Genomic DNA, 18096 nt, shown 5'->3' on the forward strand with positions numbered 1-18096 from the left:
TTCTCCAAATCACTTCGCCCTGAGCATCAACTCTTCAGATTTAGCTTCCGATTTTACTTTACGATCCAACCTTCGAAATGACTTTCCATACACTTTCTCTCTTACCTTAGCAGAGATCTTCTCCTTACTCAATTACATTCAAAATTCTAATATTATCAATCTCATTTCCACCGACTTTTCTTCTTATTTTTTTCACATTTTCTGCAACATCACTTACCATATCTTGCATCTTTCCTAATCTTCTTTATTTCTTCCTAAGTCTTAGGTGGTGTTAAAAGCATGATCATAAACTCATTCTTTTTGGATTCCTTACTTTGAGTCTCTTGTGAAATTCTCTTTTGTTTAATGTTGTCCTCTTTCTCTCTCATGGAAACACACTATTTGTGTCCCATCAAATCCAAGGCAGATTGGTAGCCAAATTCCCATTGGGGTTTGTTTCTCCCTAGAAAACACAAAGAGGCCCCAATCAATCCAATTCCAATTCTCTCTCTCACTCACTCACCTCTGGTTGCTATTGCTGTCACTCTTGCAACAGTCGAAGAATTTGCAGAATTCAGATTCACAATTTCAGATCACAGAGAGAAGAAGACAATGGTTTCGTACATGAATATCTTGCTGTACGGAGTAGGAGGCTTGGTGGTAGCTGGAATGGCATTGCTCGTCGCGCTTCAGGAGAAGCTAGTCTACGTCCCCGTCTTGCCTGGTCTCACCAAATCCTACGCCATCAACCCTTCTCGTCTCCGCCTCACCTACGAGGACGTTTGGCTCTCTTCCTCCGACGGCGTTCGCCTTCACTCCTGGTTCATCAAGCTCTTCCCTGATTGCAGAGGTTCAATTCAGAATTTCAACTTTATTTTTGCTACCCCTTTTCGTTTCTACCTGAGAATCGAACCCTACTTGCTTGAACAATTGAAGTGAAGCAAAAAAAATATAAACTTGGCATGTGGGTAATTGGAATTTAGATCGAAAGGGAATTGGGTATTGTTTGCTTCTCTTGTGAATGGAATCATGTTTAGTAAGATGGGAAATTGCTTATCCAGTTATTTTGTTTTGGATAAAATGGTTTGGCTGTTAACTGCAGTAGGATAATAAGTGGAGAAAAGTGATTTTTACAGCAAAATGGTTTATAGTATGTTTGGAAATCATTCTACAATTGATTCTAGGAGAAGCTTCTGGGTGCTAGTATTTATTTTGTGGAAAAATAAGCTGATTCAAATATGCTATAATTGTACATTTGACATGTGCTTTTTTTTAATTCAGTGTTTTTCTGTGATTCAGGTGTTGTTTTAATATGTTTTTAATTTCTTATGTTTCATTCTCAGGTCCGACCATCTTGTTTTTCCAAGAGAATGCTGGAAGTATCCTTTTGGCGGTGGTAGATTTCAGGGTTAAGTTGTGATTATTGACTGATATATATATATATATATATATATATATATATATATATATATTTACTTGATCAGATTTATGGTTTTGAAGGCCTTGACTGCTGACTTTTAGATATTGCTCATCGTCTTGAAATGGTTCGAATAATGTTGCAGCAGTTACAGTGCAATATTTTCTTGCTTTCTTACCGAGGGTATCCATCTGCCTTGGCACCTTAATTTTAGTATTTTCTTAAAGCTCTGTGTTAGCGGTTTGGCACTGATTTTTATGTGTTGTTCAATTACACAGCTATGGAGCAAGTGATGGCTATCCTTCTCAGCATGGTATTACTAAGGATGCTCAGGTATGCTTTTGTAATACCCTTGTTTTGGTCATATAATTTTTTCACTCAAAATTTTCCCAATTTTGCCCAGGCTGCATTGGATCATCTTTCTCAAAGGTCTGATATTGATACATCCAGAATAGTTGTATTTGGACGATCACTTGGGGGTGCAGTTGGAGCTGGACTAACAAAAAATAATCCAGACAAGGTACCTCCTGGTAAACTATGTGTTTTAACTTTTATGCTTTTCTTGGTGAAAATTGTTAGTTTTGTATTTCGGTTGATGCCCTGGATCCAGTACATAGAATTTTCTTTATAATGATACCTTATGCATTATGGCTAGCTAGGTTCACAAGAGAAGGCATGTTGCAAGACAGGATAATGTTGCTCCAAATTTTTTTTGCTAAAATTTATTTTATCATAGATAATTCATAGCTCATTTCATGAATCAACTTAATATGAGAGGAAAATTGAGTCTGTTGAATCAATCTTGTTGCTGATCATTGATTGTGCCAATATTATTGCCCTTTTCCCTGATACAAACTCTTCACACCGGAAAAAAATTGTGTTGCTAATAGGCTTGTATCTCACAATTCTAGTAGTGCTTTCCAAGTGCTGCAATCCAATGTTGTCAAGATTGGATCTCCATCAAAATCGGAAGGGGGTGAACGATTGTAAATCATATGATTATAGACTAAATTCTAAGATCCTACTGGAAATGCAAAATTATACTTCATTACATAGACGCACTTAGAAATCTCACAGATCAGGAAAATAACCTATGATTCACATCATTAGAGGATAACTGAAAATCCATAAGCATAGGGTCCCTTAAGTCATAATATAAGCTTTTCATCAGAAACATGAGTTCATAAGGTGCTGCTAGGTGCAAGGAAGGTGCAAGTGATCCCAATTAAGCGTCATCTGCCAAACCATCATATTCATTCTTATTAATGGAATCCGCATTGGCGTCTTCATCATCATCAACAACATGAGGAAACTCAAAATCGTCTATATGTGCACTTGCATTACCAACCCCATTCGTCACATCTTCTCTAACTTGAATGTTTTCATCCAAATCCATATCTGAACTTTGGTCATCCTTGTCCTCCACAATCCAGTCATCATGAAAACAAACATCCTCAATGTCATAGTTTGCCTCTTTCGTAGCTTCCTTTTTCTTCCCTAATTTTGTGTTGGATGTCACAAATACCACATCATTCATGGTCTTTTGCTTTAAAGGGTTTCTTTTATTGTCGTGAGCCTGGAAAATTACAAAATCAATTTGCACATAACATCATAGATAATTCAAAGAATAAAATGCATTTCTCCATAAATATGAAATCTTACCATTTCAAAGGTGCTTCAATTACTCTCACAAGTCACAACCACAGGAACTACATGTTAAACTCAATGTTCGAATTGCAAACTTTTGCAACTCTGGGAATTCATCATCATATGAATCCCACCACATCATTGGAGTTTTGTTTAGTCCATCCATAGCTGTTGCACTACCATAAAACCCTGATTTATTCTTGAAATGATCCATTTGACCAACAATATTATTCACTTTGATAGATCTTGATTTGTTTGTGTACAGTAAAAAAGCTATTACTTGTAATTAAGTAAAATCAAAGAGCTGTTGAAATGGTCACTTATCCGTTTTCTTATTTCAATATCACTCCAGATTTTTTATATTTTTTATTTTTGGTTCATGTATGAAGTAAAATCGAGTTTGGTGTGTACTTAATGAGGTGATATTTGGAGGCTTTTCCTTGCACCGTGTTAATAGCTTTTTTCTTCTGACATTTCTTTAATGTAGAAAATAGAGATGCATTTGGAACTAATTTTAGATATAGTAGTCTAGCCGAAGACTGGTGCAATCTTCTTTCAGAAATTTAGCTAGGAATCTCCATGCTGTTATTCTCAGCCTCACTTTGTTTATGCACCTTTAGTCTACATTATATGTTGACCTTCTTTCTGCATTTTAGGTTGCTGCACTGATACTTGAAAATACATTCACGTCAATATTGGATATGGCTGGAGTTTTGTTACCTTTTTTGAAGTGGTTTATTGGAGGCAGTGGTTCAAAAGGTCCTAGACTCCTCAATTTTCTTGTACGTTCTCCATGGAGTACTATTGATGTTGTTGGCAAGGTAAGGGATGCTGGAATGATTAACTTTTACTTTCTATTTTACTCCACTGATTAGAATTAGGTCACTAGTCACTTGGGCATAATGACTTAGTTTTTTAAGATCTCTCACTTTTTTCCTCTCTTCTAAGGTGGATCGCATTGGTTTGCTTCTTACCCATTCTTCTATGAATGTCTGGCTTGATTCACGTGTTTGTGCATCACCATTTTATTACCATCTTAATTGCAGATCAAGCAGCCTATCCTTTTTCTATCTGGATTGCAAGATGAGATGATCCCCCCATCACATATGCAAATGCTCTATGCTAAGGCAGCTACCCATAATAATCAGTGTCTCTTTGTGGAGTTTCCCACTGGCATGCATATGGACACTTGGATGACTGGTGGTGACCGCTACTGGAGCACAGTTCGGGAGTTTCTTGAGCAGCATGTTCCAGAGAAAAAGGAAGACGGATCATCCCAAAATGGAAACGGTATATTGTGAGTGTGTGTGTGCTGTGTTTCACAACTGAGATGCATTTGAAATAAAAAAAGTATATATATATATATATATATATATATCTTTAAGCATCTGAGATAGCTGGTTCATGGAATGGTATTAGAGCATCTGTGACCGTTATCCTAATGCAGTTCAATCCTTGTTGCTCCCATTATCCCAATAAAGAGTTGAAGTTTTAGCTCAAAATGCATGAAAATGTGCACTGTGCACTCAGAAGTCAAATTAGGTCGCAAAGCTTGCACTGTACTTAACATATTAAGGACAACAGCTCTTGCTTGAGGAGACACGTTAGAAATATAATATAAAATTATTTTTGTGCCTTCCCCTAACACTTCAAGCTTTTGGGACAGTCAGTTCAGGGCAGCTTCTAATTAATTAATTGCGTGAGATTTTGTATTTTTTTACACGTGTGCATTTTCTTTCTTTTTTGTCTTTTCCTGTTTACAGAGCTCTGCGTTATGATTTGTTTTCTGTTAGCAATCTCTTATGTTTTGTTGCTCTTGGTCACTTCTTAATTGATGTTTTAATACTGCTGCCAGATATTGTTGCGAGGTGATTGGCTGAGATTAGATTATTTGAATGATACTAATTGGCTAACTAAGGATTCAAACAGTTTCTGCCCTTTGAAGCTGCAGCCACTAAGAGCTCTCTATGAGAAGAAGATGCTTCCTACTAGGACATGATGCTGCATTTGATTGTACAATTTTGGCTGGGTTGCTTGTGGTTTCCAGAACTTGGAAGATGGCCAAACAATTTGTGATTTCTCTTTTGCTATACTGTTCGGCATCGACATTCTTGACGTCTGATCAAATTTCACAAATGACATGTAGATTAATTATTAATTATCAAATCCATATATACATTTACCATAAATGAATTTCGACCAAACCAAAACATATCTTAATGAATGTGTTCATGTCTTTTATGACTCTCACGGAGATATCAAATCCCAAGCTATAAGACAGTCCCCCACATTGATATCATCATGACCTCCAATTTAGCTCCTAAGATTTACTTCCGAGTAAAAGTTTCAAAACTACAAAAGGACAATCTTTTTTAGTTTCTTATGGTTCAATCTTGTTAACAATTTTCACATAGTGTTTATTCTCTGGTTGTTGGTTTTGACAACGACCGTGGTTTTTTCTCCGAATTTGGAGTTTTCACGTTATATTCTTGTGTTGTTGATTGCGTTCTTGGTTTATTTTTCTTCTTCAGTTGTGTTATTTCCTAACACTTGTCTCGCCTCTGCCCTTTTTTTTAGTGGGTTATATGGGGCGGGTCAAAGCGGGGTGGTGGGTTTGAGACTCCAACCCAACCCTATTTAGTGGGTTAAGCAGGTTGCCCCGAATGCCAAACTCGTTTTGTCACCCCTAATATCTACAACTATATTTATGCGGCTCACTCAACGATTCAAACCATGATTTCTATAAATGAAATGAGAGATACTCGAAGCAACTATGCGGTCAAACATGTAATTTAACTTTAGGCTACAGTGCAGACTGGCCCCACTCTAAGAAACCCTAATGTATCTTTTTTATAATATTTGAGATTTGCGGCGGCCGCCACTCATTCTTGCTCTCTTTTCCTCTCTCATTCGCATTTTGAACTATTTTCTTCTACCAGATCTGACTTTCTTAGGTATGTTATTCTTATTCTTCTCTCTCCCTCACCCTCTTTCTCCTTTTCTCTCTCTAACACACTAATTTGCCATTTACCATTTCATTTCGCTTTCTTTTCTCCCCATAATTACAACAACATAGCAATTAGAGATGGTGTTTATGTATGTTTATGAGAGGTTGGGTAGTTACTAGCACAAATCTGAAATGAGATTGAGTTTGAGACAAAATTGTGAATGTAATTTTTAACTAGCTTTCAATTATTTTATTGTTTTAGAACCCTTTCAAAATTATATAATTGATTTCATTATTGATAAAATTAAGATATATGAATTGTAAATTTTATTTCGAAGCAACTATGTAGTGACACTCGTAATCTTAACTTTGGTTTGTAGTGCAAACTAGGCCGGCCCACTCTAAAAAAGTCTAATATATCTTTCTTATAATATGAGATATATATATGCGGCTTTCTCTCTCTATACATTCACATTTTGAACAATTTTCTTCTACTAGAGCTATGACTTTTTTACGGTATTTCTTTAGCTTTCTCCCTCTCCCCTCTCTCCCCTCTCTCTTTCTCACTCACAACACACACAAACACAAACACACCCACCAACTCATTTGTGGTTTACTATTTCTTTTCACTTTTTTCTCACTAATTGCAAAAAACACAACAATCAGAGATGGTGTTTATGTTGATGAGACTGTGATGGTAGGGTTGTGTTCTTACTAGCACAGCTTGGAATAACATAGAGTTTGACACAAGATGTGAATGCAATTCTTAACTAGTTTTTAATTTTTTTATCGGTTTAAAACCCTTTCATGATTATAGATTTTATTCAATTATTGGTATGGGATACATGGATTGCAAATTTTAGTTGTCATCAATTATGGAGTGAAACCTTTAATTTTAATTTTGGGTATAATGTAGTTTCTTTCTTACAATATGTTAGTTAGGTGGGATGAAAATTTTCACTTGAAAATGGGGATCCATGTGGGGGTACGGTGTCATGTTAGGGCTCCGATCTTAGGAAAATTTTTCATGTGGTGATGGGGCGGAGATGGAAATCCCCCCAATAAAAATTTGGGGATAATGATCACTCTCCTTACCCCGTGAATTGCTTAAAAATTGAATACCCTTAAAAATGAGTTGCTTATGAAGACTTCACATTTTGGATTGGTTGAATTTTTTATTGAATATTTTGAGTGTTAGAGTTCACATTTTAGATGAATTTAATTTACGTTTTAAATTGTTTACTTTGTAGATTTCACATATTTTGTGCTGAATTTCATTTAACATTATTTGAACTTGATTATATTTGTATTGAGTTTGATGCAGTTGTGTTACTACCTATGGTTTTCACTATTATTTTTCGTATATCAGAAAGATAAATTGCACTCATTAGAGATTGATCATTAGAGCTCCCCCACCCAATTTATATGTCTCATAACTCTTACCACTTAAACTATTATTCGGAGATGATTTTTTCACTATTTATTGCATAGTGTCATTCGCCTCTCTCTCTTTCTCTCTCTCATTCATATTCTATTTTCTTCTACTGCTTTGAGTTTTTTACGATATTTCTCTCTTATTCATCCATCTCTCTTACATACACACACAAACACACACTCATTTGTGATTTACTATATCTCGCCATACTTACAATAGCATATCAATCATAGATGGTGTTTATGTCAATGGGGCAGTGATTGTAGAGTTGGGGTAGTTACTAGCACTGCCTGAAATGACATCGAGTTTGGGACATTGTGAATACAATTTGTAACTAGTTTTCTATTTTTTTTTTATCAGTTTCTCATTGCTTTTGTTTTCTAGTTGTTCAAATTAGTCACCAAAGCTGTTTCTAGACAGAATCAACCCATCTGAATCGATTTTGATAACCGTGATTTTAATATTTCTCCATGAATGCATGCAGGAGGGAACAAGTGAGCAAGGAAGACCTGTCAGGAGATCCCTTTGTTAGGTGGCAGAAGGGGAAGCAAAGTGAAGTAAGTCTTTTTATGAGTTGTTTGAAAAGAAATAGAGCACATAGTTTACCCAATACATATTAACAAATTCCTAGTATGTCTACTATTACTATTTTGTATGGAAGTGTCTACTATTACTAATTATTATTATTATTATTTCCGTACGTTCTCATTAGTTTCAAAAAAATAATATTATAACTCATTATTTTTTTTGTTTAAAATAATTTAATTTATGGGTTAATAGTGAAATTTGTCTCTAATTTGCAAGCAAGTTTGATTTTAGTCACTCGGTGGAAAAATGAAATTTAGTGGCGGTCATTTTTACAATCACCCGCTATTTTTAACCACCACTGAACATGATTTTTTGACTGAGTGACAAAAATTAAACTCACTTACAAAATCAAGAGTAATTTAATCATTAACTTTTAATTTATCTTTTTTTGATAAGCACTTTTAATTTATCTAATGGTTTTAAATTTGAAGTTTAGCATATGATTGTGTTATTAATTTAATTTAAGAAACGGTGGTTGAGTTGATTATGGTTATGGGTATTATCCACACACACAGACAATTTAATTGCTTTTTCCCTCTTCACTCTCTGCTGCTCACTGACAATTTCTTCTTCTACTTCTTCTTCTTATTCTCTGTTTGGTTCTTCATTATCTATCCATTGTTGCAGGCAAAATCACTTTTAGCAATGGAAGCTGCTGCAGCGCGCTCTATCCCTCGCACTGTCGAAGAGATTTTCAAGGACTTCATGGGCCGTAGGGCCGCTATGATCAAGGCTCTCACCACTGGTATCTTCTACCCAACACTCCCACTTTTCTTCCTGTTTTCCCACTTCCAAGTTTTAGGGTTCCTTATCTGTTTTTCATCATACACATTCTGACTAACATTCAACTTTGCTTTTTTCTTATTTGCCAGATGTTCAAGAATTTTACCAGCTCTGCAATCCTGGTTAGGGTTCCTTACATTTTTTTTAAGTCTTTGCTCTCTCATTCTCTATTTTTTGCATGTTTTTTTGAGTCTGTATTTATAATTCATACTAATTTTTCATTTTATTTTCCTTGCATGATTGTGTCATTAATAATTAGTTTCTGCATTTTACTCAAAAATAGTGCGTTTCAAACAAGTGGGATAGTGTAGTGGTTCAGCATTTCGTCCCTTAAGTAACTGGGTGAGAAACTCATTGGCCAACCACCTACAGCTTAGTGCGCTGACAGGCGAGAAATTAGGCCCCGTTTCGAAGAGTTTATTTGAGCTTATCTGATGGCATAAGCATTATGTCAGTGTTTGGCAGAGCTTATGCAAACAACTTATGACCTACCATAAGCTGTTTTGAGCTTATTTTCATAAGCTACTCAGGACAGCTTATGAAAAAGAGCTTATGCTTATATATAGCTTATTTTCAATTTATTTCAATAAATTTTATAAAATAGCTTATGAATAAGCGCTTAATTAAGCTGTTTTTCCAAACTGAACCTTAGTCTCACGGTTACTGACTGGGAATACTTTGGTTAACAATATAAAAAATAGCGTGTTTCGTTAAACTAATTTTTTTTTCCTGGTTGTTATTTGCTATGTTTAGATTATTGTATCATGTTGTAAATGATGGGCAGGGCGGAGGAAATTAACTTGACAATGCATGTGAACTAAAGTGTAATTATGTATTGATGCTTCATTTGTTTAACTTTTGTGTTGTGCTGCAGAGAAGGAAAACCTTTGTCTGTATGGGTTCCCTAATGAGCAATGGGAAGTGAATTTGCCTGCTGAAGAAGTTCCTCCGGAACTTCCGGAGCCTGCACTGGGCATAAACTTTGCTAGGGATGGCATGCAAGACAAGGACTGGCTGTCTTTAGTTGCTGTTCATAGTGATGCCTGGTTACTTTCTGTGGCTTTCTTCTATGGGGCAAGATTTGGTTTTGACAAAGCTACCAGGTGTGGTTTGGTTTTTCTGATTATTTTATTGTGTGGTGCACAAGCAATCTTTTTCTATGTTGGACGCGAAAACGTTTTGGATGCCTGTCATTTTCTATTTCTTGCGCATGTTTGCAAATTCTTCTACAATTGATTCTATGTCAAAATCAATTATAGGGAGAAACATCTGTGAGTAGCTTATTGGTTTTAGAATTGCTTCTAAGGAAAGAAAGGTTGATTCAAATATGCTATTAGTTATGGTCTGTTTGTATTACATTTTACTGAGTTGATTTCCTGATACTATTTCTACAAATGAAAGCATTTTTCCCCTTCCAACAAATGAAATTTGATACGAACACGCTGGTTATGGAAAAACATGATAATTTATTGTTTACAAGAAATATTGTTTAGGAATGAAGATCAAGGGATTCTTTTTGTTTCACAGCCATATGAATTTCTCTCCTGTGTTTATTGTCTTCTGAGTATCTGTTTGACTTGAGTTATGATTCCTGGATAAGTACATTTTTCATGGAAAAGGTTTTAAGTAAAAACAAAAATTCACAAACTCAGTCTGTCATGGGTGGGTTAGAGTGCCTAATTTTTTGTTATATAAACGGAAAAGCACCCAAGAAAAGCATAAGCAAGGCAATATTCTTTGTCAGTCTTCTTATTCTTCCCTTATGCTGGATCATAATGTATTTTGCTAATGATCAGTTTTAGAAAATAGCACTGTGAGCATACTCAGTAATGTAATTGTAGAAGAAAGGCACCTTTTACAGAATTTGCATTTGGGATTGTAAGCTTTTCTCTCCATAGATATAAAAGGATTTAACACGTTTCAGCATTTAGTTGTGTCTATATGATGGAATGTTAGCTTAGCTATAAATTTCCATTTATGTTAAGGTTATTCTGACCTGTGCAACAATGCCTAGGATAAGATACAAAATTGAAAAGTTTTTATTGGAAAATAAAGCATTTATTGCACTTTTATATTTCCGATGTAATAAATATTCTCTTTTGCAATATAAATTTCCACTTTTATATCTTTGTGCTACTATGCAATGTTGCATATGTTAGAAGAACTGTTTATATTAAGCCTCCTCGATTTTGGATTGGCTAACAAGTACTTGTAAGTGTCTTGGTCATTGTTTGGCATAGTTATTGGTTCTAGACAGGGATGCTAAACAAGCTGGATGGAATAGAGAACTGATGTATATGATAAATGTCAACAAATCAAAGACAACAAATTGATTGCCGCCTGTGTTTGGTAGATTTATAACTGTGATTTATATCCTGGTTTATGATAATATGCAATTCTCTTTGCAGGAAACGCCTGTACGCTTTAATTAATGATCTACCTACAATATTCGAGGTTGTGACCGAAACTGCAGAGAAACAGGCTAAGGAAAAGTCATCAGTTTCAAACATCGCCAGCAACAATACAAAGACCAGTTCAAAAGCGGTAAGACAATCCCTTATCCTCCACTCTTCCTTGTTTATCATTTTCTTTTATCCACATGTTTTTTAGGGTCATAATCACATTAGATAATGTTTAAACCCTGGTAAAACATCGGCAGCGAGTCACTTTAATATTCTGTAAACTCCTTATTCTTGGTTTTTACATATAATTGTCATGCTGCTTACTTATTTATTTATTTCCTTCTTAACATGTCACGTCTGCATTATTGTTTCCTTATTGGAACTAAATAGGGAGGCTCTGAATCAGTGAAGTATTTGAAGCAAGTAAAGGACGAGGATGAAGAAGAAGATGATGAGGAGCATGGGGAGACATTGTGTGGCGCTTGTGGGGAGAACTATGCATCTGATGAGTTCTGGATTTGTTGTGACATATGTGAGAACTGGTTCCATGGCAAGTGTGTGAAGATCACTCCTGCCCGGGCAGAACACATTAAGCATTATAAGTGCCCCTCATGCAGCAGTAAGAGAGTTCGGGTTTGATATCGTAGGGATGTGGTTAGTCCTCACCTTAGTAAAGCATTCCAATGTGAAAGCAAAGATTTAGTTCCATTGGTGAAAACATACATTTAGAGGCTTTGAAATTTCAAGCCAAACATACTTTTAATCATGGCGGACTTCTAGCTAGTTATCGTAGCTTAGACTTCATTTGTCATGCCATGTTGGTACGGCATATGTATTCAGTATTTCTGTCGTGAATTTATGTGGATATGTTTTTTTAATATTTGATAGTATTCAGACTTATATTTTTTTTTAATATTTGATAGTATTCAGACTTACATTTACCTCAATCACTACCTAGGTATATATTTGTACCTAAGTTGCATTTGGTTGATCAGATTTATGATCTGCCCGATGTAAGCATTCTAGCGTCTGCCCTAGCTTTGGAAAAGCAAATTCACTTGCGGAGTTATGGTGCAAACTGCAAAGTACCTTACAGTCAAATTTTTCATTAAGCATTTTGCATATTGTATGCAACTGCAATAATTCTGGGTTCTTCCTTTAAGCTCTGCCAAGCCACAGGAACATGGAAAATACTATGGTAATGCTTTTGGAAGGAACCACAAAAGCCAGTAAATATTTTTATTGCAGGTTCGTTTGCAACATACAACAGTTCACACAGTGATATTATTCCACTTATTTGTGGTTGTGGACTGCAATACAATTTACTGGATACAAAAGCTAATTCTAGAGTACAAATGCAACAGATGCATGCTTTACTAAAGAATGCGCCTACGTTGAAGTACATCTCGGCATCTCAGAGACTTTGCATTTATTCACTCTGCTTCTCATAAGGTAAAACTGAATCACTCACTCCACTCGCGAGTCAACGTATTCTTAATGTTTCATTCCGTATAATGATATTGGGATTTCTTATATGTGGATTTAGTGCTACCAATTCCTTCCATTTCGCTCCGGTACCATAAATTCGAGATGATATGCTCCACAATGTGTCACCAGGTTGCACCTTTGTGATGACCGGAACACTAGATTTAGATGCAGCCTTTGATTTCACTATTTGATTGTTCTTATTACCCTTTCCCATTCCATTAGCAAGCAACCAGCGAGAACCTGATTGTTGCTGACTTGAACTGCCCCAAAGCTTCTTTTTGCTAGGCTCGGTCTTCAGTCCTGCAACATGGATTTCTGTAATTCTGAACTGAGGAATGACCTCCTCTTTAGAACTTTTATCCTCTTTGTCGTCCTTCAACTCCACTTTTGCTACTATTTCACACTCATCCTCCTTGTCATTATCATTCCTGACCTCAGACACTCTCATGTAGATTTTTTGCTTTGGTGGAACAAACACTCTCTCAACTTGGACAAGAGCAAGCATTGGTGTTCCAACAGGCTCGTAATTTCTCAGAGGATCATGAAGTTGCACCATTAATGCTATTGTGACATTGTTTCCAAGCAAACCGCATTTCTTGTCTTTGCCCCTTTTCTTTTCTCCTTTTGAGCTCCCACGAATCAGGTCAAAAGAGTTGGCATGATGGGCAGCAAGTAGCTTTGAAGTATGCTCGCTTATATTATCGATATCATCAATCTGACCTGAATCCAGCTTCATCCATTCATCAAGTCTCAATGATAGACCCATTATCCCATCAATACTAGTGTTGCTGTCTTTCATATCCAACAACTGCAATGCAGCAGCTCCATCTGAGCCACATGAGCCACTAACATTAACCCCTTTGTCTTGGAGAGTTGAAATATCTCCAAAGGATTGAGCAATGATGTTTGATGGTGCATCTTCCTCTGACATCCCAGATTGTATTCTCAAACCCTCCAATGAAAGTGCTTCAATTTTATCCATAGCTAATGGAGCAAGATCTTCCAATGAAACAAGCCCTATCTGGTTACCAACTGAACTTGAACTAAACTTATTACCAGACCTGACTCCAGATAATGTTCCTTTCAAGCCTGTTAGTATGCGAGTAGAATCTTGTCCTGTTACCAAATCATGCCGCAAATAGCTTTGCCTACATAAAACGAAACCAAATCCAATCAGTGTGTTTATATACTAGTTAAGTGCAACATGAAAAGACTTTCATCTCAATCTATGAGAAGAATTCCGTTAACTTTTGTCTCAAAGTGAGTCCTATGGTACGTTTATGCCGGTGTCAACATGTATTCAAACACTGTCTAAAACATTTTAAAGAATGACTATAAAAAAATCAAACTTCAAGACAAGTGATAAAAAACGATGGACAAACCTGTCTGTTCCCTCTAAGACTGGCATAGCTTCCCATGATATTTGTTGCATTGTCTTCCCTGTGATATCTTCCAGAGGCATTAACTTGTTAGCCTGCATCGAAAGCTTTTCAATTCCGAGTGAAGCCAAACACTGCAAAATCTCCGTTATCCCTGAACCCATTTCTGCAGGAACCACAACAGGGTTGGAAACCTGCAAGATTAAGCTCCCACCACTTTTCGCATTCTTAAAAAGTGCGGGATTCATAGACCGTAGAAACCCCCCATTTTTTGTCTGAAGAGAAGGACCTAACCCTTCTGCTAGAGAAGGTAATATGACAGGCTTTTCAGGTAGTAGATGAATTGGACTTCCAAAACCAGAAGAGTCTTTAGGTGGAGAGTGCTGAAAAGCCTTCTCATTCAAACCCCATTCACGCATTAAGGCTTCTGTTTCCAAGTCTTCTAGCACCTGGCCCTTCTGCTTGCTCCTCACATCCTTAGACTCAATCAGATGCTCTTCCTGCTGATCTTGCAATGAGGATAGTAACTTGATACCTTTAGGGAAATTCAACTTCTCAGATCCAAAAGAAGCATCATAGCCACTATCTTCTTCTTCTTCTTGTTCTTCATCACTGCCCATGTCAAAATCAAATAAGGAGAATCCCTCAGACAAAGCATCCTTCTCAAATTGTCTTAAAAGGCGCTCTCTCGGAGACTCAGGCTCACTTTCAGAACTCAAATCCATTGGACTATGTTCTATGCCTAGTATACTAAAAAATTCACTGGCAACTGATTCTACATCATCCAAGCTATGTGACCTTGCCATCTTACATCCAGATTTGGCTTCCATAACATTAGGAGATTCCATTGCCACTGTCTCCAACTCACAGACATTATTCAAAGCTGATTCTATCTCTTGCAGGAGAAGTTCTTTCGTGCACAAGTCATCCTTTTTGTCAAAAATTTCATGCCCCGTAGAGCTTTCATCATAACTATCACTCAGTTCATCCTGGGAATCCTCTTTAACAGCATCTAGTGTTGGGCTACTATCAAAACTATGAGCATCAACAACAGGTTTTATGATGGATTCATCTGGTGTATCATGTTCATTTGATGAATATTCAATGCCCTGATCAACAACAGAAAATTCACTACCTTCACACTCTAGGAAATCTTCTTTTCCAAAATCAGGTGAAGAGTGACCATCTGGCTTAACTATCTCCTCCTTTTCCTGAAATACATCAAATTCATGTTTGTCATGCACTGGACTACATGTTTTTCCTTCATTACCTGGAATCTCTTCTTGTTCTTGCTCTTCACTTTCAGTATCAGATGTACAACAAGCATCCAGTTTCTCAAGATTTTCTTTAAATTCAAGTTCAGGCTTGTTGTGCAGAGGACTGCATGTCTTTTCTTCATCAAAATTAACAAACAAGATGTTTACAGAGTTGGTACGTTCTGGTTTTGATGATGGCAGTACCTCATGAAGATCCTTCACCTCATCCAAACTTTGAATTGAATCCTGCCATGCAAAATTCGGCAAACTTCCGGTACGCTTCACGCTCCTCTCAGGCTGATTGGAGTCCATCAAAACCAGACTATTTTGCCTTGGAGTGAATAAATTTGGAGAACCAAGGTCATGTGGGGTAGCACAAGTGTTATCACCAACCACCACATACCCAAAACTCACATTCATCACTGCACCTTTAGCAGTTCCTGATAATCTAAAACTAGTAGTCCACCTCCCTGAGCTCTTCTCCTCATCAAGATCCTCCAATGTGAGGGGAAGCAACCTCGTGAGATCCACGCGGTGCTTCCCCAAATCAAATTCCGAGGCACCAACCACAGAAGCATTGAGCAAAATGTGCTTAGCTTCATACTTTGCAGAATTGTGAGGTCCACTCCTGCTTCCATAGATTGAGCATGTGTAAGTCAAAACCTCTTGAAACTCAGCCACACCTCGAACCACCTTGGCTGGAGAGGTCACCAAATGCTCGTCGCGCCTCTTCCAATGCACACAGATGCTGGAATCATCGAAACTCGAGGGCAGCCCTTCAATCAAATGGACTTGGAAACAAAAACTGCAATTGAACTTCCTGTTCCTGGTGAAGGAAAGGTTAAGGGCCTTCAATGGCTTCCAATTCCATATGGATGAGGACTTCTTATCCTTGCGCGAATTGTTGTCTTCTTTAGGCTTTGATTTGGGTGATGATGTTGAATTCCTGGAAGAGCTTTTATCCAGGTGCAGAGCTTTGTTTATAGCTTCAACATCTTTTAATAGCAACTTGTTCAGCTCTTCACCACTCTTTGTTTTAGACAACATCGAATTGTGTTGTTCCTCAGAAAAAAAGGATTCAAATTAAATACAAGAGAATCCAAAATTCAAAACATGATCATGAGAGGAAAAAATGATACTCATGCATGAAAAAGAAACGTTATTGATTAAATATGAAACAACGTTAGGAGACGTTGGAAAGGATCAAAAATATAGGAAGAAGAAAGAGAAATTCAAAATTCAAACTGTGTGATTAAAATAATGTAAGAGTAATTTTGATTGGGAAAAAAGAGAGAGATTGAGAAGGAAAACGAAGAAGAGTTGGTGTTTCTGTTTTGTTAAACAATGTTCTCGGTTCGTTCCTTCAACAATCTCTCATCTCAATTAATGCTGCTATTTTCAAATGGAATAACAATGTTTGTTTTCAGTTTTATGCCATTGTGCTAGCTCCATTCTTATTATTATTATTATTTTTGAAATTTCCATTCTTGTTATTATAATATTGTTTCTATGAACCTCTATCTATTTATATATACGTCTATCTTATCTTCCGATGTACCAAAAAAAATATATGTGTCTATCCATTTCACCTCTCTGTTCATTTTTTTCTTACCCTTTCTCAATATGCTAATTAATTGCGGACATTCAAATTCATGGGATTTGTGACTCATAGGTAGAAGTAGAACCCGTTTATTGAAAAATCAACGGTTATAATTTAAAAAGACAATAATATACTATACATGTGCAACTATAATTACAATTGCAACCATTAATTTTATTATACTGAGGTCAATGTAAGTTAGCATGTAGAATATTTGAAAATCTTATTAATATTGATATATTAAGTGAAAAGTTAGGAAAATGCTAAACAACACGAGATTGTTTAGCATGACACACGCATGAGCATGATTAATGCATCATGGTTGGATTATGATCATTTTGGTTTTCTTAAGATTATTATTTATTTGAAATAAAAAATTGAATAAAAATCATGTTTGGTTCGTCTGTATTGTGCGTGGAACTGTAGTGTGATATAGCAATGGTCAGAAAGTTAATTTAACAATGGTTTACAAAATTCATCTTTTAGTTGATGTTGATTGATAAAAAATCAAAGAGAAATGTGAGCAACAATCTCTTTTTTTTTTTTTAAGGGAAGTACGACTTTCATTCAAATCGAAATTGCAAATACATCCGCTAATAGTAAAGTATCAAGCCAACTAGGAACATTATCCCACCAAATAGCATTGGGGAATTCATAAGCCTTAGAAGCTAGCATGTGAGCTACTGAATTTCCACTTCTCCTAGTAAACTTGAGATCAAAGGATGCAAAAGCACTAGCTAATTGTCTACAATCACAAAGGACTTGTTCAATGTGGGAATTGGATTTTCTACCCATATAAGCGTCCACCACCCCTTTTGAATCTATTTCAAAGATTACCGAATCAATTTCCAGGTTGTGTGCCATCTGAAGAGCCCACCTCAACGCACCAGCTTCTGCAATTGTGGGATCAGCTCGAGCTGGAAGATAAACGGAAGCAGCCATCATACACGTTCCTCCTGAATCCCGAACCACCAAGCCATATCCCTATCCCTCATTCCCTGACCAACCGGCGTCAACGTTGATTTTAAGCATACCCACCGGTGGTTTACTCCAGCCCTCCTCCGCAAGCTCACCCCTATCCTGCTGCACATCCTGACTGTTTGCCACGAGCCATTCCTCACCAAGCGTATGTGCCAACGTGACTATCCTGTCAACATCAGGGATTGCTTGATTGT

At 36.6% G+C, this 18096-nt stretch overlaps 3 protein-coding genes across 5 annotated transcripts; 2 read left to right on the forward strand and 1 right to left on the reverse strand.

Annotated features, from left to right (window-relative positions):
* Window positions 1–294: 294 nt before the first annotated feature.
* LOC130711860 (alpha/beta hydrolase domain-containing protein WAV2) lies at window positions 295–5290 on the forward strand. Of its 3 annotated transcripts, none has more exons than XM_057561634.1 (8): window positions 295–829; window positions 1323–1358; window positions 1501–1579; window positions 1675–1729; window positions 1800–1916; window positions 3700–3864; window positions 4090–4333; window positions 4973–5290. In XM_057561634.1, the coding sequence occupies exons 1-8, from the start codon at window positions 592–594 to the stop codon at window positions 4984–4986; spliced, it is 948 nt and encodes a 315-aa protein (XP_057417617.1). In that variant the 5' UTR covers window positions 295–591; the 3' UTR covers window positions 4987–5290. The 3 variants fall into 3 exon arrangements, with proteins under 3 accessions (XP_057417617.1, XP_057417615.1, XP_057417616.1); XM_057561632.1 differs by having other exon boundaries at window positions 4995–5290; XM_057561633.1 differs by having other exon boundaries at window positions 296–829; window positions 4899–5290.
* A 3202-nt stretch (window positions 5291–8492) lies between these two features.
* Window positions 8493–12145, forward strand: LOC130711444 (PHD finger protein ALFIN-LIKE 4-like). The gene is made up of 5 exons (XM_057561065.1): window positions 8493–8758; window positions 8886–8918; window positions 9671–9899; window positions 11205–11340; window positions 11589–12145. Exons 1-5 carry the CDS (start codon window positions 8500–8502, stop codon window positions 11835–11837), a joined length of 906 nt encoding a protein of 301 aa, XP_057417048.1. The 5' UTR covers window positions 8493–8499; the 3' UTR covers window positions 11838–12145.
* Window positions 12146–12412: 267 nt separating this feature from the next.
* LOC130711443 (protein PLASTID MOVEMENT IMPAIRED 1-RELATED 1-like) lies at window positions 12413–16735 on the reverse strand. The gene is made up of 2 exons (XM_057561064.1): window positions 14069–16735; window positions 12413–13834 (listed from the first exon to the last, which is right to left on the reverse strand). The coding sequence occupies exons 1-2, from the start codon at window positions 16366–16368 to the stop codon at window positions 12682–12684; spliced, it is 3453 nt and encodes a 1150-aa protein (XP_057417047.1). The 5' UTR covers window positions 16369–16735; the 3' UTR covers window positions 12413–12681.
* Between the last annotated feature and the right edge of the window lie 1361 nt (window positions 16736–18096).

The sequence above is a fragment of the Lotus japonicus genome, chromosome 4 (assembly GCF_012489685.1).
Source record: "Lotus japonicus ecotype B-129 chromosome 4, LjGifu_v1.2".
Classification (NCBI taxonomy): Eukaryota; Viridiplantae; Streptophyta; class Magnoliopsida; order Fabales; family Fabaceae; genus Lotus; species Lotus japonicus.

Bases quoted from the DNA above. Each gene is read 5' to 3' on its own strand.
- LOC130711443 (XM_057561064.1), bottom strand. From the start codon at position 16,368: ATGTTGTCTAAAACAAAGAGTGGTGAAGAGCTGAACAAGTTGCTATTA. The intron at 13,835-14,068 runs GTTTGTCCATCG...CGTTTTATGTAG, and splicing joins GTCTTAGAGGGAACAGACAG to GCAAAGCTATTTGCGGCATG.
- LOC130711860 (XM_057561632.1), top strand. From the start codon at position 592: ATGGTTTCGTACATGAATATCTTGCTGTACGGAGTAGGAGGCTTGGTG. The intron at 1,730-1,799 runs GTATGCTTTTGT...AATTTTGCCCAG, and splicing joins GTATTACTAAGGATGCTCAG to GCTGCATTGGATCATCTTTC. The intron at 3,865-4,089 runs GTAAGGGATGCT...TCTTAATTGCAG, and splicing joins CTATTGATGTTGTTGGCAAG to ATCAAGCAGCCTATCCTTTT.
- LOC130711444 (XM_057561065.1), top strand. From the start codon at position 8,500: ATGGTTATGGGTATTATCCACACACACAGACAATTTAATTGCTTTTTC. The intron at 8,759-8,885 runs GTATCTTCTACC...CTTATTTGCCAG, and splicing joins GATCAAGGCTCTCACCACTG to ATGTTCAAGAATTTTACCAG. The intron at 8,919-9,670 runs GTTAGGGTTCCT...GTTGTGCTGCAG, and splicing joins TTACCAGCTCTGCAATCCTG to AGAAGGAAAACCTTTGTCTG.